Source organism: Ipomoea nil, unplaced genomic scaffold (assembly GCF_001879475.1).
Source record: "Ipomoea nil cultivar Tokyo-kokei standard unplaced genomic scaffold, Asagao_1.1 scaffold2761, whole genome shotgun sequence".
NCBI classification, from domain to species: domain Eukaryota; kingdom Viridiplantae; phylum Streptophyta; class Magnoliopsida; order Solanales; family Convolvulaceae; genus Ipomoea; species Ipomoea nil.
Window position 1 is genome coordinate 1,192,652 of NW_017619189.1, and position 20,533 is coordinate 1,213,184.

The 20,533-nt window shown below is 35.1% G+C and overlaps 1 protein-coding gene, 1 long non-coding RNA gene and 1 other non-coding gene across 3 annotated transcripts; 2 read left to right on the top strand and 1 right to left on the bottom strand.

The window, feature by feature from the left end:
• The first annotated feature begins 3,069 nt into the window (after positions 1-3,069).
• On the top strand, positions 3,070-3,140 carry TRNAG-GCC. Its single transcript has one exon. It is a non-coding gene; the product is annotated as a tRNA-Gly (tRNA).
• Positions 3,141-17,231: 14,091 nt separating this feature from the next.
• On the top strand, positions 17,232-20,053 carry LOC109157151 (probable inactive receptor kinase At4g23740). Its single transcript, XM_019305056.1, has 2 exons — positions 17,232-19,209; positions 19,296-20,053. Exons 1-2 carry the CDS (start codon positions 17,952-17,954, stop codon positions 19,922-19,924), a joined length of 1,887 nt encoding a protein of 628 aa, XP_019160601.1. The 5' UTR covers positions 17,232-17,951; the 3' UTR covers positions 19,925-20,053.
• LOC109157153 lies at positions 19,838-20,530 on the bottom strand. The gene is made up of 3 exons (XR_002050183.1): positions 20,516-20,530; positions 20,044-20,122; positions 19,838-19,927 (listed from the first exon to the last, which is right to left on the bottom strand). It is a non-coding gene; the product is annotated as an uncharacterized LOC109157153 (long non-coding RNA).
• Between the last annotated feature and the right edge of the window lie 3 nt (positions 20,531-20,533).

A 20,533-nucleotide genomic window follows, 5' to 3' on the forward strand; every position in this document is an offset into this window, starting at 1 on the left:
AAAGCAGAAAGATGAGTCTGAGATTCTTTGATTGAAGAAGCTCTTGTATTTATAGGTAGAAAATACTAATTCAAAAGGAAAGTATAATAATTTATTTATTTAAGAGAAAGTATAATAATTTATTTATTTAAGAGAAAGTATAATAATTTATTTATTTAAGGTAATAACATTATTATTATTATTATTATTATTATTATTATTATTATTATTATTATTATTATTATTATTATTATTATTATTATTATTATTATTATTATTATTATTATTATTATTTAAGGAATAAGGGTCAAATAGGCCATCGAATTGCACAAGATAATGCAATTAGGCCACTGAACCTAAAAAATCAACAATCGGGTCCCTAAACTAACCAATTTCAAACAAATCTTCCAATTTGTAGGTTTCCAACAGGTTAACAGGTCATCCTCCCAAATTAATTATTTTTAAAAAAATAAAATTTAAAAATTAATTATTTAATTAATTAAAAAAAAAAACAGAAACGGCCGGAGACGAAGAAACTTCTTTGTCTCCGGCCAGTTTCTTCGTCTCCCCGGCCGGAGACGAAGATTTCTTCGTCTCCGGCCATGGAGACGAAGAGTTTCTTCTTCTCCATGGCTGGAGACGATCGTCTCCACGGCCGGAGATGAAGAAATCTTCGTCTCCAGCCGGGGAGACGAAGAAACTGGCCGGAGACGAAGAAGTTTCTTCGTCTCCGGCCGTTTCTGTTTTTTTTTTTTTTTTAAATTAATTAAATAATTAATTTTTAAATTTTATTTTTTAAAAAATAATTAATTTGGGAGGATGACCTGTTAACCTGTTGGAAACCTACAAATTGGAAGATTTGTTTGAAATTGGTTAGTTTAGGGACCCGATTGTTGATTTTTTAGGTTCAGTGGCCTAATTGCATTATCTTGTGCAGTTCGATGGCCTATTTGACCCTTATTCCTTTATTTAATTTCTATTTGACATTTACTTACCAAATAAGTTTTACTACAAAAATTTTGGGGAGAAAATTTGTTAGGAGGATTTTACTTTTATATATATATATATATATATATATATATATATATATATATATATATATAGATTAAGAATGAGAAGTCAGTGAGAGATATTACTAATTTGAACCTTTAAATAGGTAGCACAGGATATTATTATTATTATTATTATTATCAATTATAATAGGCATTTATTATTATCACTAAATGTAGAAGCATTCATAAGAACCATCAAATTTGGTTGCTACTGTTCTTGCTAGACAATTGTTATACCATGTACCACAATGCACATAGCAATGTGTGCCCTGCGTTTCTCAAAATGATATCGTTTTGTTAAGTTGTGTGTGAAGTCGACACGACAGAGTGTATGTGTATTCTATTATATCATTATGTACATCCAAACACGCGATTTTTAAACAGTTAAAACTTTATGTATATTCTGTTATACAATTATGTAAATTCTATTATACAATTATGTACATTTTATTATACAATTATGTACATTTTTAAAACATGATTTTTTTTTTAACGAAGTTAACAACAAACACAGAAAAGCTGAATTTCAAAAAAAAAAAAAAAAAAAAAAACGTTTTGCACCAGGGCGCACAATGCAATGTGCGCTCTGGTGCACGATATAAATTGCCCTTGCTAGACAGGCAAGTTATGTCGTGAGCACATGGTGCACACGAATCTATATCCATAATTTATATACTGTATATCCATAATTTCTATACTATAGATTCATAAATTTCTATACTCTCGGTGAGCTAAAATTATGAATCTAAAGTATAAATTTTAGCTCACCGAGAGTCTCGAAATTATGGATATACACTATAGAAATTATGGATCTACAGTATAATATGGATATAGATTCGTGGTTAGAAATTATGAATTTAAAGTATAAATTTTAACTCACCGAGAGTCTAAAAATTATGAATCTACAGTATAAAAGTTATGGATATAAAATTTTGCGAACCATGCAAGGTGAGCACATGCTCACAACATAACGATTGCAGGTATCTACTACATAATTTGAACATTGGACAACGAAAACTATGGACCACAAACAAACTAATAAAGCTAAGAAACATCATACATAACACTGATTAGGAAGCTGAAATAATCCACGAAAACTATAGCATTTTCTTGCCACCATTAATTTTTCATCAATATCAATAAAATACATTTTTTTTTTTTTTTGCATAATTTTTCCCATGCAACATTCAAGTTCCCAAATAAACCTCTTGTGTTGGTTTATTGAGTATTATTTTGTGTTTTAATTATTTCTTTATTATCTTAAATCATTCTTCCAAAAGACTGAACCCTAACTCTAAGGGTCTCCCACACCTCGGCCCGACAGAGCATTTGAATTTATTATCTTAAATCATTTTTTATGGGTGGTGGAGTCAAGAGGAAAGGAGACACTTTAACTATATAAGCTAGATCCTATGTCACCCACTATTTCTCTACTATCTCTATTCATTTCTTTAAAATAATATTTTAGTTAACACAACTTGAAAAAAATATTTACACAAATAATTACAAGACACGTCAACATCTTGGGAAATATATTTTGGAGATATTATTCCGTACTAGATAAATAGTGATACATTAGTATATATAGGTGAGAATATGTTTAATTATTTTTGTATTTTACAAAATATGACACATAGAACCTTTAGAAGAATATATTTTAGAAAATAACTCAAAACTTCAAGATTAAACTGAATTATTAGCACATCAACTACATCAAAGTATTGATTCATAGCTTGCTTAATTTTATTTTTTTTAAGTGAATATTATCAACTATTTAATTTGTTTTTAAATTTAAAAAGAGTAATACTTTTACTTACTCTAAGTTTTTACTTAGTGTTAATTGGCATGTTTTGATTTATCCAAAAGACTGAAAAGAGTATATTATAATTTATTTTTTTTAAAATATTTTTCCAATTAAATTAAGGCGCGTATGCGGTGTGAAAGTCTTATTTCTTGGGAGAACTCTAGTTATTTCTGATCTTAAAAGTTAAAATTTTGGATTTCAAATATAAAAGATAACTGGGTTCACAAACAACAAGCACCAGTGGTCTAGTGGTAGAATAGTACCCTGCCACGGTACAGACCCGGGTTCGATTCCCGGCTGGTGCATTTGCTTTTAAATCTGTTTTTGAATGCCGTTGTTTTTCTTCAACAATTGATCATTTGGTCTGTAAGTAGTGTTCCAATTCCATTCTCATCTTTCATCATATATTCAACTTCATGGCCTTTATATGACTGCATATATATGTATGTATATATATATATGTATACATGTTCAACAACAACAAACACATTTTAACAACCATTTCCACAATCTGCAACTGTTGTTTTGATGAATCTGATGAAGATGGTGAAATGGTCAGATTTCATAGACCATTGCTCCGGAAAATGATTATCTTATGGTGTCCAGACAAGAAAATTATGTGTTGATGGTGTGGCAATAAAAATGCACTCAAAATTGGGAGAAATTAATGTTGAATATATTAGATAATGACCATGTTTGGTAAAATAGTTAGCCTATTAGTTAACTTTGGTTTATTTGACCACTTTTAGCTGTTTGATTTGGTTAAACTAAGGGTGGGCGTTTCGGGTTTCGGTTCTTTTTTTTTTTTTTTTTTTTTTTTTCGGTTTCGGTTTTAAAAAAGTTAAAGCATTTGGTTTAACATTAGGTTTCGGTTCGGTGTTCGGTTCGGTTTAAGATCCCCAAATTTCAACATTTCCTAATTTTTCGAACATACTACCAAACAATACATATTCACATAATCCAAATTCAAACTCTAAACATTATATAACAAAATAGCAATCCAAAGTTCAAACACAATACTAAGTACTAATTACCAAACATTAGTTAACGTTTTTGCACAACCGTGAACCGACTCTACAGTTGGAATATTTTTATTGATAAGATGAATAATCATCTATCTGTATAGTTGATATTAAAAGAACTGGTGTCAATTACTATATAGTTAATTTTTGGACACAATCTGTCATTGCTAGTGCACTCGAAATATATTCCAGTACTAAAAAATAATTATAGTGCACTAAAAATCAAAATTAGAATGACTGGCACATTAAATTTAAAGAAAAACATGAAACTAAGGAAAATACTGAATATTGTAAATATAACTCAAGTTAGATATAATTGTGAGGTAAAGAACAATTGCGACAAACAACAAAAGTGCAATGTAGAAAACAAGCTATAAAGAAATCAAATAAAAAATTTAAGGTTCAGTACCAATAAGAATGAGAACTGAACGGCGGAGCAGGCATCAAGGAACTTGGATTTACTTCTTTATTATTATTACTAGTAATTGTCCGGTGTGATGCACAAATAAAACTTATACAATGTTAAGTAAAATTACTTTAATATTAACTTAGAGAATATTTTGTAAAGATATTGATTGTTGAAGTATATTAAAAATGTTTATGTAAAGATACTAAATGCATTAACATAGAAAATAGTTCGCCCGAGCAGATTTGAAGCTGCTAAGTTTAAACTTTGTGTTCAAGTCAATTTTGTAGCCAATGGCTTAGGTAAGTACATTTTGAATATTGTCTGGATTTTATTTACACAACTTTAAAACTGTATATATATAAGCTTAATACACCAATTTAAACTAAAGAACCGTTCTGTGGTTTTTGCCAAACTGTTCGGTTTCGGTTTCGGTTCGATACTAAACCGTTCTGATTATAAAATTCCGAACCATTCGGTTTTCTATTACTAGTTCGGTTCGATTCGGATAAACCGAACCGAAGTGCCCACCCCTAGGTTAAACAATCAATATGAGTATTTGATTAATTAGTTTATTGTAACAACTTATTGTTTCAAAATGCAAAAATTCAAAAATCTACTCAAATGAGCTTTTTCAATTAGCTTTTTGAGAAAATTATTTTTTATGTAATCAGCTAACACCTAATAACTAATTTACTAAACACTTTTTTACAATCAGCTAATGCTATCAACTAGTTAAACCCACTATCCAATCAGCTATCAGCTAACATTCATTTACCAAACACCCCCAATGTGTTATTGGGTTGGATTGATTTTGACTCTAATTTTTGGGTTTTAACCAAATGTCCCATCAATTTCTCTCTCGCAACGATATTTAGTGGATGAAGGAGTGAGTTTGGGGTAATATCTCGTAAGTACTTATGGTCGAATCTCGCAAGGGGTGGCACGTCAAGGTCAATGCAAAAACTCAGAATATTACACCATCAAGGCACATCTTGCGATTTATCTCCTCTCACAAGTCTCTAGGGCAAGGGACGTGAGGGATCCTTAGATTTGGGTTCAAACTTATTTGGGAGAATCGTATTTAAATATACAATAATTGGAATGAATTTTAATCAAAGTAATATATCTGTGGGCCAACACAACCGTAAAACAATTTAAGAGAGAAAATGAGAAGATAAATTGACAGTATCACTGCGAGAGATTTGAATTTCAATGTATCCCCGGGGGTATTTATATAAGATTTACATGCATTGGAAATGAAAGAAAATAGTTAACAAGTTTGATCTTAAGAAAGTTTCCTAAATGATAAGTGCAAAAATGTGCCACTTTTATGGAGTGTTTATTTGCTTTTAATTGCATAAATTAAGTCCTTTTTTGTATTAATTGTGTGCTTAATTGATATATTCTCATACAAATCATATTTTGAAGATCAATATTGAATATTGCAAGAAATTGAGTGGTTCGAAGACAATTTGAAGCAAAACAAGGGGCAAAAGAGTCATTTGGCTGCAACTGCCTGAAGCACGTACGCACGAGCGTTAGCTCGTATGCCCAGGCGTACACAGGCCAAGAAAATCAGTTTTAAAAGGAGTCTTGGTGCGATTAACTTCACAACTTTTATCATTCTTTCATTTTTGTATTTTTCATAGCTTAGATTTCCAGAGAGCTTTCTCTCTCTAGGTTAGATTAGATACAACTACCAACACTCTTAATCTTCAATTGCTAAGAGAGACGAGTGATCTAGAAGATAGAGAATTGACAACTCTCTTGATTGTGGAAGCATTTCTCTTTAACTTGTAGATTGATCTCACTTTGTGGATTCAAGTTGGTAATATTTCATCTTTTGCTTTTGATTTCCTATTTCCATCTTCTACATTACTAGCTTGAATTCAATTGCATTGTGATTTCAATATATGATGTTGTGTAGCTAGATATTCTAGGAGTTGGATTGGATTGCCTTGATTCTATGCATTCATTGTTTTGTATTGATGAATTGATGAGATGAGGTGTAATAATGCTTGACCTAGATACTTTTGTTGTAAATGAGTTGTGTATGGATTCTCTTTTCATTGAAGGATCTCAATGAGGGACGATTATGAGAGAGTGGAATTGGCATGAGAATGTGATTCTATGTAGTCTTACTCATTTGTAATCCCCGTCCTTCGATCCGAAAGGGCAAGGCCCTAGAGGAGTCGTAGGCTAGGTGCAGTGTTCGAGAAAATGCCTTAGTCACACTACGGTGTGATCTAAGAGTCTAAGTATGTATCGGCTTAGTGTAGGCAAAGCGACCTCCCTAAACTTAGCATTGCGTTGCACTATTTCTTGTCTACCTTAGTCTAGTGAATGCATAAGGTCAAGTGCTTTCTATCCAATTCCTCGTCGTATTTGTATAGTTGTTGTTTGTATTTCTTTCATTCTTTGCTCCCTACTTCCCCTTGCACAATGCTTCCTCCTAGCTTCCTTGTGCAAATGCGTGGTTGTGCTTGCTAATACAACATTTAATTCCAAGTGTCAATCTCTAGAGAACAACATCCCGGGAATCTTCATTCCCAACCTACTTTCCATCTACCGCTAAATTACATCACGTCAAAATGGCGCCGTTGCCGGGGATCACAACAGTTTTGGATGTTATGTTGTTGGCATAAGTTTCACATTTGCGTATGAAGTCTAGTTTTCTTTCTTTTACTTGTTCTTTTACTTCCTTGTGCATATTCCATTGTATTTCATAAGTGCTATCTTGTGAATTCATTGTGTTGTTATATCCATCATTTTGTATATTGTGCTATCTTGTTTTTGCTAATTGTACATTGTATTGTTTTTTTTCTTATTTTGTACATATATTGTATCTTCTTTTTGTTTTGTGCATATTGTGCATTTTGTTGTTGGTTTGTTGTTTTCTTTTGTTTTGTACATATTTTATATCTTGTTGTGATTTGAAAGTGAGCACGCACATTTGTTGTATATCATTTTTTCTCGCAAGCAATTACTTCTAGTTGCAAAATATTGTTCTTCCTCTTGTGCTTTGAAAAATGTATTCTCTATCATATGATTTCTATGATAAACCTCTCCTTGTCCGGTCTTGTTATTCCCATCGAAAGCATACCCCACCCAATTATCTACCCCACTCACCCACACCATGGTATTATGAAGAGAAGAAACTGTATTACCCTTATAATCCTCTATCTTGGAAGAGACCGTGTTATGTTATCCAACCATTACTCCCATTCGACGAAGAATATGAACGCCTTGAGAGGAGACTTCAAGACTTCATTCAAGAGGCTAAGGAAGACTTGGCCAATATCAAAGTTTCGCTCAAGAAGGAATTTGAGAAGGAAATGGCGGCATACCGGGAGGATGTATTGCAACCATTGAAGAAAATGGAAACCACGTTGGTATGGATGATAGGAGAAATGGCAAGAAAGAACTGATTGGAGGCCCACGTCGTCACTTCAAAGAGTAGTAATAAAGCCCCCGTGCTTGAAGAAATTTCAATTCACAAATTGGAGAATAAAAAAGGAGTAAAAGGGGAAAGCTCGAGCGATGAAGAGATTGAGATCATGTGGGAGGACGAAGAGCCAAATGATAATATTATTGCTTCGACCTTTGATAAATCTCTTGATCCTCCTTATGTCATTACATTTGATAATGCTTATGCTCAATATACTACTCTTGACTTGTGTGGTGATGATTGCGTGTATATTCATGATGATGTTATAACACCCGGGACATTTTTGTCTAAAAAATTGTATAGTACAACTCTTATAGTAATATATATATATATATATATATATATATATATATATATATATAGGGTTGCATTCACATGCAAACCCCCTTAAAATACAAATGTGTGGACATAATCTAGCCATAGGATATCATTGGATCAATGGACTGGATGAAAGGTTAATAATGACACACGGATTTCTAATTAATGTAGACAAGGGCAAAATTGGGAATGTATTAACACTGTAAAAGCGGAAAAATTTGATTAGAAAAGGAATACAATTGATTTCTAAAATATGCAACGGTTAAGGAAGTTTAAATTGGGTAGGATTTGAACACATTATATCCATGCGAACGAAAAATTCTATACGAACGGCAAAGAGATTCCGTCGTGCAACCATGAACGTGAGAGAAGATCCCATTCACGGCGAAAACCGGCCAAATTACGACGCCAAACCAGACTACATGGATGCTCCAAACCCAGGTAAATACACAGTATATCTTACCAAAATCATTGTATGTAGTTTGTGCGGTAATGAACAATGTGTAATGCGTGTCTTTTAAATTTTTTTTTCCTGCTGCAAAAATAGGGCAAATTTGAATATGGCCATACTCGTAGCAGAATTTTTTTGAATAATCTGTATACAATTCAGCAAATTTAGCACTTATGGAGTCAGTATACCATGTGGGGCGTAGGTGTAGAGGTCTGTATGAACTAGTGCACACGTTATTAGCCGGCTGTGCACACATGGGTACATAGACACAGACTGTGAAAAAAATGGATGACCAAGTGCGGGTTTACTGTTTCGTTTGTCTTAGCGTACACAATTCTAATAGTGCTGCCAGTGCCGAATAATGCATCTACTATTAACAAAATAACATTGTTGATATACAGGTGAAGATCATAGCGGAGCAGGAGTAACGGATTGCGATATGATTATATTACCCGATGGAACAAAACAGTGGTTACCTACTTGCAAAACCGAAAGCACACCATACGTCGGACAATAGTTTGCAACTCTAGAAGACGGACGTGCGCTACCTGTGACCGACCCAGCCACGACAGCCGAAATTGTCCAGACAAACAAGACATATTAGCCGAATAACCCCACACGGTTTAAAATAGTATGAATAATAACTTCATTTGAAGTTGAACTACATCGTCGTTGAACTTATAATATCAATGGTTGATATTTATTTAGTTCCCATGCACACTATTTCTTTATAATATGCTTACTTTAATATGACAACATGTTTTAGTTTAAAAAGACAAAATAGTAGCGGTATTTAACTGTATGTGCAAAAAATTTTTACTTCTCATCATCATACATAGTAAAACATCATAAATAATGCACCTTTTATAAAATCAATTTAAATATACAAAACATTTTTATAGACTAAAAAATGTCATATTAATTTGTACTATGCTTCTTGTATATACCATGCAAACGTATGTTGTTAGCGCATGCACACAGTTAGCGCAGAATGGCACAGGTGTAGTTATTCGCTAAGTCTATTAGGTAACAGCGAACTAGTCCCGTATATGAAATTTATGTAGTAATTATCAATGATTGCAATTCATTTAGATTCCCATACACATAGTTCAACCCTACCGTGCGGACACCTAAATAATTACTAGACCAATTCACTAACAGTAAACTAGCCACTGTTGCGAATTTTTTTTTAGCTAATGTCCATGGTTGCAATTTCTTTAGATATCAATGCACAGAGTTAAGTGCAAGTATGTGCATGTGCTTTGCTTTAATAAGCCCACAAGTTAAAGGTGAACTAGTCACTTGAGTACATTTAATTGACTTCTTAGCCATAGTTTACATTTATATAGTTTATATAGTTGTTCATACACACAGATTAACGCCACCGTGCACACATGTGTTCATTTTACTAAACATATACGGGAATATTAGCCTAGACAGTGTATTATACATATTTGATCATGCACACAGTATGGTGCCAAAGTGCACACATCTGTCCATTTACTAAAACAAGCGGAATTCATTTAGTCGTGCAAGGCTATGCACCCGGAATTATAACACTTTGCATTTCGACAAACACACACGAAACCCACACCAAAGTAGACAATGAAATTTTAATAAAGGCGGAGCAATTAATACAATAAATTTGTCACTAATAAACACACAACCAACTGTGAACAAACAAATTTCTAGGGACCCCACAAGGGTACACAGGTGCAGCCCGTACTTAGCAAAAAAATTGAGAACTCAACAAACTAAATAGTGATTTCATCACCCATAAACAATAACAATGGTAGCTGTATAAAAAACCCAAAAAGGAAGCCATACCACAGCAAAAACTGCGAATTAATATCCATTAAACCAAGTACACGAAAATCACTACGGACCTACGGGATTGATGACACGAACTGATACGCTCGAGAGATATTCCTACACTTAAGTAAATTAAATTCTGATGTTGCAATTTCCTTCATGTACCGTAACCTCAACTTCTTGAGCTGAGCAGTGTTACCTTTGGTAAGGCCACATCTCTATCTGGTCAATCCCTGTCCCACGTAAGACTCCATGTGACGCATGACATACACCCCGCAGTCAACCTTATTCTTGCCATCACGCCAACTCATCTGCATATGCTTTGGCTCCAAACACGCAGACATAGTAAACCTCCCGGGATGAATAGTGCTAAAGAATTCCATTAGCATGTCCAACTGTAACAGAAGCTCATATTGCAAACATGAAAATGAAGAAAAACGAAAAGCGCAAAGATGTAAAAAGTACCAGACTTGGCGAAATAGTCAATAGAGAACATACCAAATCTTCCGGGCAATCACCATATTTCAGCTTCATATTAGAAAAACAAAAATGACATCAAACTAATAACTATGCACACATTTGCACCTAAAAGTGCACACATTCTGAGTAAAATAACAAACAAAATAAGCACACCATAGATCACAATCCGAAAATAACCTAGAGCACATTGAAAAACACAATGCATACATAAAATCAAATAAAATCACTCATTTATTCACAAGCATGGACACATCAAATTCATTACTTTATAACACAACCTTGCAACTAAGCAATTCTTGAATTCAAATTACAAATGCCATTTAACAACACTGTGCACACATAAATTCCAGCAAATGCACCCATTTATTCACAAGCATGCACACAGGGAATTCATTACTTTATAACACAACATTGCAACTAACCAAATCTTGAATTCAAATTACAAATGCCACTTAACAAAACTGTGTACACATAAATCCCATCAAATGCACACATTTATTCACAAACATGCACACAACGAATTCATTACTTTATAACACAACTTTGCAACTAACCAATTCTTTAATTCATATTACAAAGGCCAATTAACAAAACTGTGCACACATAAATCACGCAAATGCACTCATTCATTCACAAGCGTGCACACAGCAAATTCATTACTTCATAACACAACCTTGCAACTAACCAATTCTTGAATTCAAATTACAAATGTCACTTAACAAAACTGCACACACATAAATCCCAACAAATGCACCCATTTATTCACAAGCATGCGCACAACGAATTCATTAGTTTATAACACAACCTTGCAACTAATCAATTCTTAAATTCAATTACAAATGTCATTTAACAACAATGTTCACACATAAAACCCAGCAAAAACAAAAAATCCCAAAAACTAAGCACTATGCACACATGCACACCAAGAAGAATCTGGTGGCCAGTGAGAGTTCTAGCATAGCATGCATTTACTTAAAGCCAATTTATTATTTGGAGAATAATCACAGACAACAACTACAACATTAACATCGTTCATAATACCAATTCATCATATAACTAATTACAATGAGGCCTACAATTATGCACAACAACAATATCTACTGACTTATTTTCCTTGAATTTCCAAACAAGAAGTAAAAAAAAAATGAAAAAAAATGGTACTGTATTACAACCACCCCGAACACGCCATGCACCACTGCAAGCCACCACCCCCACACACAACTCACTTAATGATGGACCTAAAAATTTGTCTCCACTCTCCATTGAATTGAGCGCAACAGTACAAAAAAAGGAAAAAAAAAAACAAAAAAGAAAAAGGAATAAAAAATAATAATAAAAACCCCCGAGGTCCGTCGACCCAATCACCCGGCAACCACCAAAAGCCACCCCCCACCCCACATACACCTCGCCTGATGAAGGATCCCGACATGTATAACCACCCTCCACCACCAAACGACAAACACCCCAACAAAATTGATCCAAAAAACGAGTAGAAAAAAATTCCAAACGAGAAAGGGGAGCAAAAAAATACCTCGATCTGAACCTTGGGATGATGGTCCCCATCGCTTGGCTCCATCGCAGACCCCACCGACGACCATCGTGCGGCGGCTGATGATGATTGTGAATCGACAGAGAGGGATCCCTTGGCAGTCGTGCAGTTCGGAATCGAAAGAGATAGAGACCGTGAATATCGCGTAAAATAGTGGTGATTGAATTTGAGAAGGAATTGAACCGATATTAAGAAATAAAAATATCCAAAAATACCCCACTAAAATACATCAGCCGATCGGACCCTTAAAAACACCATAAATAATTAAACAAATCCTGGACATCCAATTCTAAAATCCAACGATCCTAATGAATCCACACGTTTGTATTTTAAGGACCGTTTGTATTTGAATGTAATCCTATATATATATATATATATATATATATATATATATATATATATATATATATATATATATATATATATATATATATATATATATAAATTAACAGAAAAAATTGAAATAAATCAAGGGTATAACCTGGATTGTGACTTATTATGTTTTTAGATTATAAATGTTATTATATTCTAAACAAAATCATTAAAATGTTTAATTATAAAATTATGTTTATTTTCTTGAAAATGAACCAAACATACCAAGACAGTTTTCTAGAATGCAACCAAACACAGAAAATGAAAATATTTTCTAGAAAGTGATTCATTTTTCAAAAGTTATTTTCCTGGTTTCTAAATAACCCTAAAAGATCAAATCCAAAAAATTACTTAGCACAACTCAAAATATTATAAACCCATTATTCACTCTTTTTTTTTTTTTTAAATAAATGTAGCATAGAATATTCTCAACGTAAAACACAAATATTTTGGATGAATTAATTAAGGTATATATAGATTACCAAAATTGAAAGCCGTGGCACTGGCCGGACAATCATTATGTTGTGAGCACGTGTCCACTTTACATGCTGCAGGGCCGGATTTCAGGCTGTGTAAGCTGGACTATCGCACAGGGCCCCCAATTTTAGAGCGGCCCCAAATTTTAGAGGCCTAATATTTAATATTTACCTAGCTAGTTTAGAAATAAAAATTAAAAGTTTTCAATCAAATTTAAAAGGTTTCATGAAGAGATAGTAGTAATGTGTATTTATTGTATTTTAACTTGGAGGTCAAAGGTTCGAAACTGACATATGTTAGTTTTAAAAATTATGATTTTGGAGGGCCTCAGTTATTTTCCAGAACAGGGCCACAAAAACCTAATATCCGGCCCTGGGTATGAATTTATATCCATAATTTCTATATTGTGGATCCATAATTTCTAGACTCTCGGTGAGTTAAAATTTATACTTTAGATTCATAATTTCTAAAATCGTAGGATCCATAATTTAAATACAGTAGATCCATAATTGATTAATTTCTATACAGTAGATTCATAATTTCTATACTGCTCTTATTTGTGAAAAACATAGTTCAACAATTGGAATCTAAAGTATAAATCTTAGCTCACCGAAATTCTAGAAATTATGGATCTACAGTATAGAAATTATGAATGAGTTAATACCTAAAATCGTCCTCGACTATAGTGGTTTTTCTCAATTTCGTCCTAAACGACTTTGGTGACCTAATATCGTCCCAGACTTTTGTGTTTCGCTCAATTTAGTCCTCTATTTGTTATTCCGTCAAATTGGTGTTAAATAAAGGGACAATTCAGTAATGTCAATATTGATCTCTCTTTACTTTCAACTTGTGAAGTGTGAAATTCTTCTTTCTGGTACGAATTACACCCAGAATTACTCCCGGACCTGCAAATCAAATTTTATATCCGCAGTTTTAGGAGTAATTCTGGGAGTTATTCGTAAAAAAAAAAAAAAAAAAAAAAAAAAAAAAAAAAAAAAAAGATTTCGCAGTTCACATGTCTATGAGTAAAGAGATGTCAATATTAAAATTACGGAATTGTCTATTTATTTAACACCAAATAGACAGAATAACAAATGAGGGACTAAATTGAGCAAAAACACAAAAGTCTGGGACTAAATTGAGCGAAACACAAAAGTCTGGGACGATATTAGGTCACCAAAGTCGTTTAGGACGAAATTGAGAAAAACCACTATAGTCGAGAACGATTTTGGGTATTAACTCAATTATGAATCTATAGTATAAAAATTATGAATATAGATTCGTGTGCACCATGTGCGTGGTGGGCACGTGCTCAGGACATAATTTGCCCCGGAGAAGGTTTCGGGGAGTGGAGAGGAAATGATAAAAAAAAAAAAAAAGAATTTGTGTTTTCAAAAAAATAAAAAATAAAAAAGAATTTGTGGTGAATAGGGCAGGAAAAAGTACAAGAAATGATTGTTGGCTTTAGTTAGTACTTAGTAGTTAGTACAATATAATTGTCCACTTATAGGTGATGATGTAAAGAGTCCCTTGCACCAAAACTGATAATTTCATAATAATGCTTCGCTAGCTTTTAACTTTTGGAAAAATTTTCATACTAATAAAATATGAAAAATTTTATAAATCTCAATTAGTGAAAATGATTAATTACTACTCTTAAATAAAAAAAAAATGATAATACTATTGTGAATTGTAAACGTGAAATTACTATTTTATTTATAAAACTATATTATAAATTTTTGTAACATATATACTTACTGACAGGTTTAGTCTAGGGATGGCAATTCAACCCGCCCCCGATGGGGAAAACCGATCCCTGCCCCGACGGGGGCGGGTTCGGGGATTGTTTTCGGGGAACGGGGGCGGGGATGGGGACGGGGACGGGGACGGCATTCCCCGCCCCAACCCCGACCCCGATCCCCGATCCCCGTCCCCGTCCCCGAATCCCCGTTTAAAATTATATATAATATATATAATATATAATATATAATATTAATAATAATAAAACTCTCAGGTGATGAACTACGTAACCTGCTTGTATTTTAGGGAATATAGTCGTATAGCACTTTAACTCTTCTTTGACTTTGGGCAATGATCCTCATTTTGACATCATCAAATATATATAGGGGAGTCACTGTTGAACATGCACAATAGCTATCTTTTTTGATATTGCAATGGGTAAAGCTTTTATGTTTTTTTTGGATTTCAATCATGCTATGAAAGCTTTTGGAAAAGCTGCTTGCTTTTGATAATCTCACGCGTAGAAAATGCTAAATAATCTTGCTATCAAATATAATAAAGCAGTCCAGGAAGAGGATGAGTTCCCACGAAAGAAGCTGGGCATTGCAAATGTGGGAAGGCAAGAAGCCAAGAAGCTTCTGCTGACTTCTCAATTTAGATAATTTTAGTCCTTTTTTTTTCATTGGGATATTTCAAAAAATGAAACGGGGATTCCCCGTCCCCGAAAAATCCCCGCGGGGACGGGGACGGGGAATAATTCTCCATCCCCGCCGGGGAACGGGGCGGGGACGGGGAACGGGAAGAGATTTCGGGGACGGGGACGGGGACCCCATTCCCCGCCCCCGCCCCGCCCCGTTGCCATCCCTAGTTTAGTCAAAATAGGGTACTAATTTTTAGTATGTTAATACTTAATAGGTCACAATAGGAAATATATTGATGAAAATAATAAAGTAATAGTGTATAGCTATATATCTATATTATTAGTTAAGTGTTTATAATGTAAAAATGAGTAGAATAATAATTCAATTTTTTTTTTTTTTTTGTGTTTGTGTTACCCCACTAGGGTTTAATCCTGTGATCTTCTGAGAGAACAATAGTCATGCCACTCAACCACAAGGTTTTTGGAGTATTACTCTTAATAACTAATATTTTAAGAGTTAATACCCAAAATCGTCCTCGACTATAGTGGTTTTTCTCAATTTTGTCCTAAACGACTTTGGTGACCTAATATCGTCCCAGACTTTTGTGTTTCGCTCAATTTAGTCCTTTATTTGTTATTCCGTCAAATTGGTGTTAAATTAAGGGACAATTCAGTAATGTCAATATTGATATCTCTTTACTTTCAACTTGTGAAGTACGAAATTCCTCTTTCTTGTACGAATTACACCCAGAATTACTCCCGGACCTGCAAATCAAATTTTACATTCGCAGTTTTAGGAGTAATTCTGGGAGTAATTCGTAAAAAAAAAAAGGATTTCGCAGTTCACATGTCTATGAGTAAAGAGATGCCAATATTAAAATTATTGAAATGTCTATTTATTTAACACCAAATGGACAGAATAACAAATGAGGGACTAAATTGAGCAAAAACACAAAAGTCTGAGACTAAATTGAGCAAAACACAAAAGTCTGGGACGATATTAGGTCACCAAAGTCGTTTAGGACGAAATTGAGAAAAACCACTATAGTCGAGGACGATTTTGGGTATTAACTCAATATTTTAATGATTGGAGATTTGGCAACATTATTGAAGATCAAAAGGAAATAAATTTTAAATTTGGTTGTGTATTTATTTTTAATATTTTGTCATGCTTTGATTGATTAATAAAAAGGGGTAAGCCATGATTTTTGTTTATTCTTTTTTTTTTTTCATCCAATAAAAAGTAAACGCTTAGTGGGAGTTATACTCCATGGATTACACCGACCATTATCCGTTATTTAAGTAATAAATTGTTATATTTAAAGTAAATATTTGAAATTATAGTTAAAACTTTTTAATTTGCTACACTTTTGGGATGTCTCTAATCAGTTGATAGGCTTGTGTATTTGTGTGTCAAAGATATAACTATTTCTCTTGGATCTTTAAAGACTAAAATCTCAAAATACGATACGATGATAAAAAAAAAAAAAAAAAAAAAAAAAAAAAAAAAAAGTTTGAAAAATTCCCTAATTCCTGACTTCTTTTAATTGGCCGAAAAATTAACCAGTAATTGAGGAATTTCTAGAGTTACGGAAAAATCTATAACATCAAAGAATCTTTTACATTTGAAATCAAACATCTAGGTAAGTCAATTGCATTATACTCATTCCCCAGATCTGATGCCAAATGGGAAACTGGTTTTGAATGAAAGTAGAAAAAGTTTGACCTATACTACCCATCCCTACTATATAAAGGAATGTTGGGCTATAAAGGAATGATTAGTGAGTAAGTTTAGAGGGGCATGATGACTTTATCATCCCATTTTTTGATATGTGAATTGTGAAACCCTAGGGCTGATCATGGAATTTTCTGCCCAGAAACCTTTCCCAGCCCCCAATAAAAGGGGGACAATATGGTACTGTACTATTGCCATAGCTCACTTCTCCAGGTAGAAATGGCTGTAAAATATGTGAAGTCCTGTCTTTTTACAACTTGTTCTGAATCAAGTTCTTGGATTTGGCACTCATGCTATAAAACCCAGATTTTAAAAACCAAAGGGAAAAAAGCAAAAGAGCAAACAACAACAAAAAGAAAAAGCATGTTCAGAGTTTTCCAGTCTTTCAGGCCCAAAGGGCAAAGGCAAAGAGCCAAAGATCCCTCCTTTAAATTAAACAAGAATTCCCTCTATTCCTTCCAAACCTTGAGATCTCCAGTTCTTTAAATTAAACAATCTCCAGTGCTTCTCCTCCCCCTTCACATGCACCTATATATAGTTGTCACCAGTCAGTCTGTGTTTTTTGCTTTAAGGATTTAAGCTGCCACCCCTTCTTCTTCTTCTTCTTCCTAGCTCCAAAATGTCTTCAAGAGTTTGAAATATTGATCAAAAAAGAATCTTGCAATGGAGGGGGGGCTGAGAAATGTATGCTCATTGGCTCTGCTATGGTGGGTGTTGGTGCTGTCAGAAGGCAGTGGCACCACCATTGTTGATGAGCAAGATAAGCAGGCATTGCTGGAGTTTGTTAAAGAACTCCCTCATTCCAGGGCTCTGAACTGGGATGAGAGGCTGCCTGTCTGCAAGAATTGGACTGGAGTGACCTGCAATGAAGATGGGTCAAGAGTGATAGCATTGAGGCTACCTGGGGTTGGGTTTCATGGCCCAATTCCAAACGACACTCTCGGCCGCTTGTCAGCACTGCAGATCTTGAGCCTCAGATCCAATGGCATCTCTGGGAATTTCCCTCCAGACTTTGGTAACTTGAAGAACTTGTCTTGTCTTTATTTGCAGCACAACAATTTGTCTGGTCCTTTGCCTTCTGATTTCTCTGTCTGGAAGAATCTTACTAGTGTTAACCTGTCTAACAATGGGTTTAATGGCAGCATTCCTTATTCGATCTCGGGTTTGAGTCGTCTCACTTCCTTAAACCTTGCTAACAATTCAATCTCAGGGGAAATCCCTGACTTGAATTTGCCTAGGCTGCAGCTTTTGAATTTGTCTAACAATGGTCTCACTGGATTTGTGCCTAAGTCACTTCAAAGGTTTCCCAAAAGTGTGTTTGTTGGAAATAATGTTTCTTTCTTAGATTACACTGTTTCTAGTCCCCCTATTGTTTCCCTGCCTCCCCAACCAAACCTTAAACCCAACAAAACTGGAAAATTGAGTGAGAAGGCTTTGCTTGGAACTGTAGTGGCTGGGAGTGTAGTTGCCATTCTTGGGTTTGGTTTTGTGTTGCTGGTTTGTTGTCTGAGAAGGAAACGCGATGCGGGTTTCCTGGGGAAACTGGAGAAGGGGCGTATTATGTCACCTGAAAAGGCGATTTCACGGGGGCAAGGTGCGAACAACAATAGTCTGGTTTTCTTCGAGGGATGTAACTATGCGTTCGATCTAGAGGACCTTCTGAGAGCTTCTGCAGAGGTTCTTGGGAAAGGAACGTTCGGTATGGCTTACAAAGCGATACTAGAGGATGCAACGACGGTGGTGGTGAAGAGGTTGAAGGAAGTGGGGGTTGGGATGAAGGAATTCGAGCAGCAAATGGAGGTTGTGGGAAGCATAAAACATGAGAATGTGATTGAGCTTAGAGCATACTACTATTCCAAAGAAGAGAAGCTCATTGTCTGTGACTTTTTCAGCCAAGGCAGTGTTGCTGCAATATTGCATGGTATGTATGTATGCTTCTTTATTCAATCTCTGACATTTCATCCTGTAAAGTGTTAATTCCTCACATATATATCTCTCAATCTGCAGGAAATAGGGGAGAAAATATGGTACCTTTGGATTGGGAAACGCGGGTAAAGATAGGCATAGGTGCAGCAAGGGGAATTGCGGGGATCCATGGAGCAAACGGGGGGAAGATGGTTCATGGCAACATTAAATCCTCGAACGTCTTTCTGAACTCGAGGCAATATGGGTGTGTAGCCGACGTTGGTCTGTCAGCGATCATGGGCTCGTTGCCTCCACCCCTAGCACGTGCTGCTGGCTACCGTGCCCCGGAAGTAATGGACACCAGAAAGGCTACACAGCCGTCTGATGTGTTCAGCTTTGGCGTGTTGTTGCTTGAGCTCCTCACCGGGAAGTCCCCCGTGCACACGACGAGCGGGGATGAGATCATACATTTAGTGCGGTGGGTGCATTCGGTCGTCCGGGAAGAGTGGACAGCGGAAGTGTTTGATGTGGAGCTGCTCAGGTCTCCAAACATAGAGGAAGAAATGGTGGAGATGTTGCAGATAGCTCTGTCATGTGTGGTGAGGATGCCGGACCAAAGGCCTAAAATGGGAGAGGTTGTTAAGATGATTGAGGGTGTCCGGCAGATCGAAGCCAAATCAGAAACAGCAACCTCAAGAACATCACCTTCTTTGCTTGAGTCTGATTACTAAAACCTGCAGATTGAAGAACAGAAACCAGTTATTCTTCCAGTGGTGCTGAAATGCTTTTTCACTGCCTCAGTGAATCCTATCTGTATCATGTTGACTTAATTATAAATTTCAATTCTTACCTTCACACTAGTTGGTTATCAAACTGTCTATCATGTTTCTAAACTCTGCAACTCAATTAGACCAGCCAATGTAAAACACCTGATACATTAGGTTTTCCAAACTTACGCCAGACTAATCTTTAAGTCCTTGGAACCACCCCAAGAGGTGCTGGAGGAAGTAAATTGCAAGACGCCTAGTCAGTCCTCAGGTTTCCACCCCTTGCCTGTACACTCTATTCATAAAGAGTCTACATCACCTCTGATCAATGTTGAAAAAATCGCTAGGTACCTGGGGATCGCCTAGAGCGCCTAGGTGGGCGCCTAGGAGGTCGACCGCCTAGCGCCTAGGCGCGATTTTTGCAACACTGCCTCTGATCGATCAAGGTCTCACAATGACCTCCAAATTCCCAATGGGATTTGAATCCCCACACTGCCGCTGGAACAAAGTTTTAAGATGATCGATCAAACCAACTGAGCTAGTCTTGTAAGGCACCTTCAAGAAACTTACAGT

Excerpts from the sequence above, each read along its gene's own strand:
- LOC109157151 (XM_019305056.1), top strand. The coding sequence starts at position 17,952 with ATGGAGGGGGGGCTGAGAAATGTATGCTCATTGGCTCTGCTATGGTGG. Across the intron at positions 19,210-19,295 it reads TGTTGCTGCAATATTGCATG|GAAATAGGGGAGAAAATATG; the intron begins GTATGTATGTAT and ends CTCAATCTGCAG.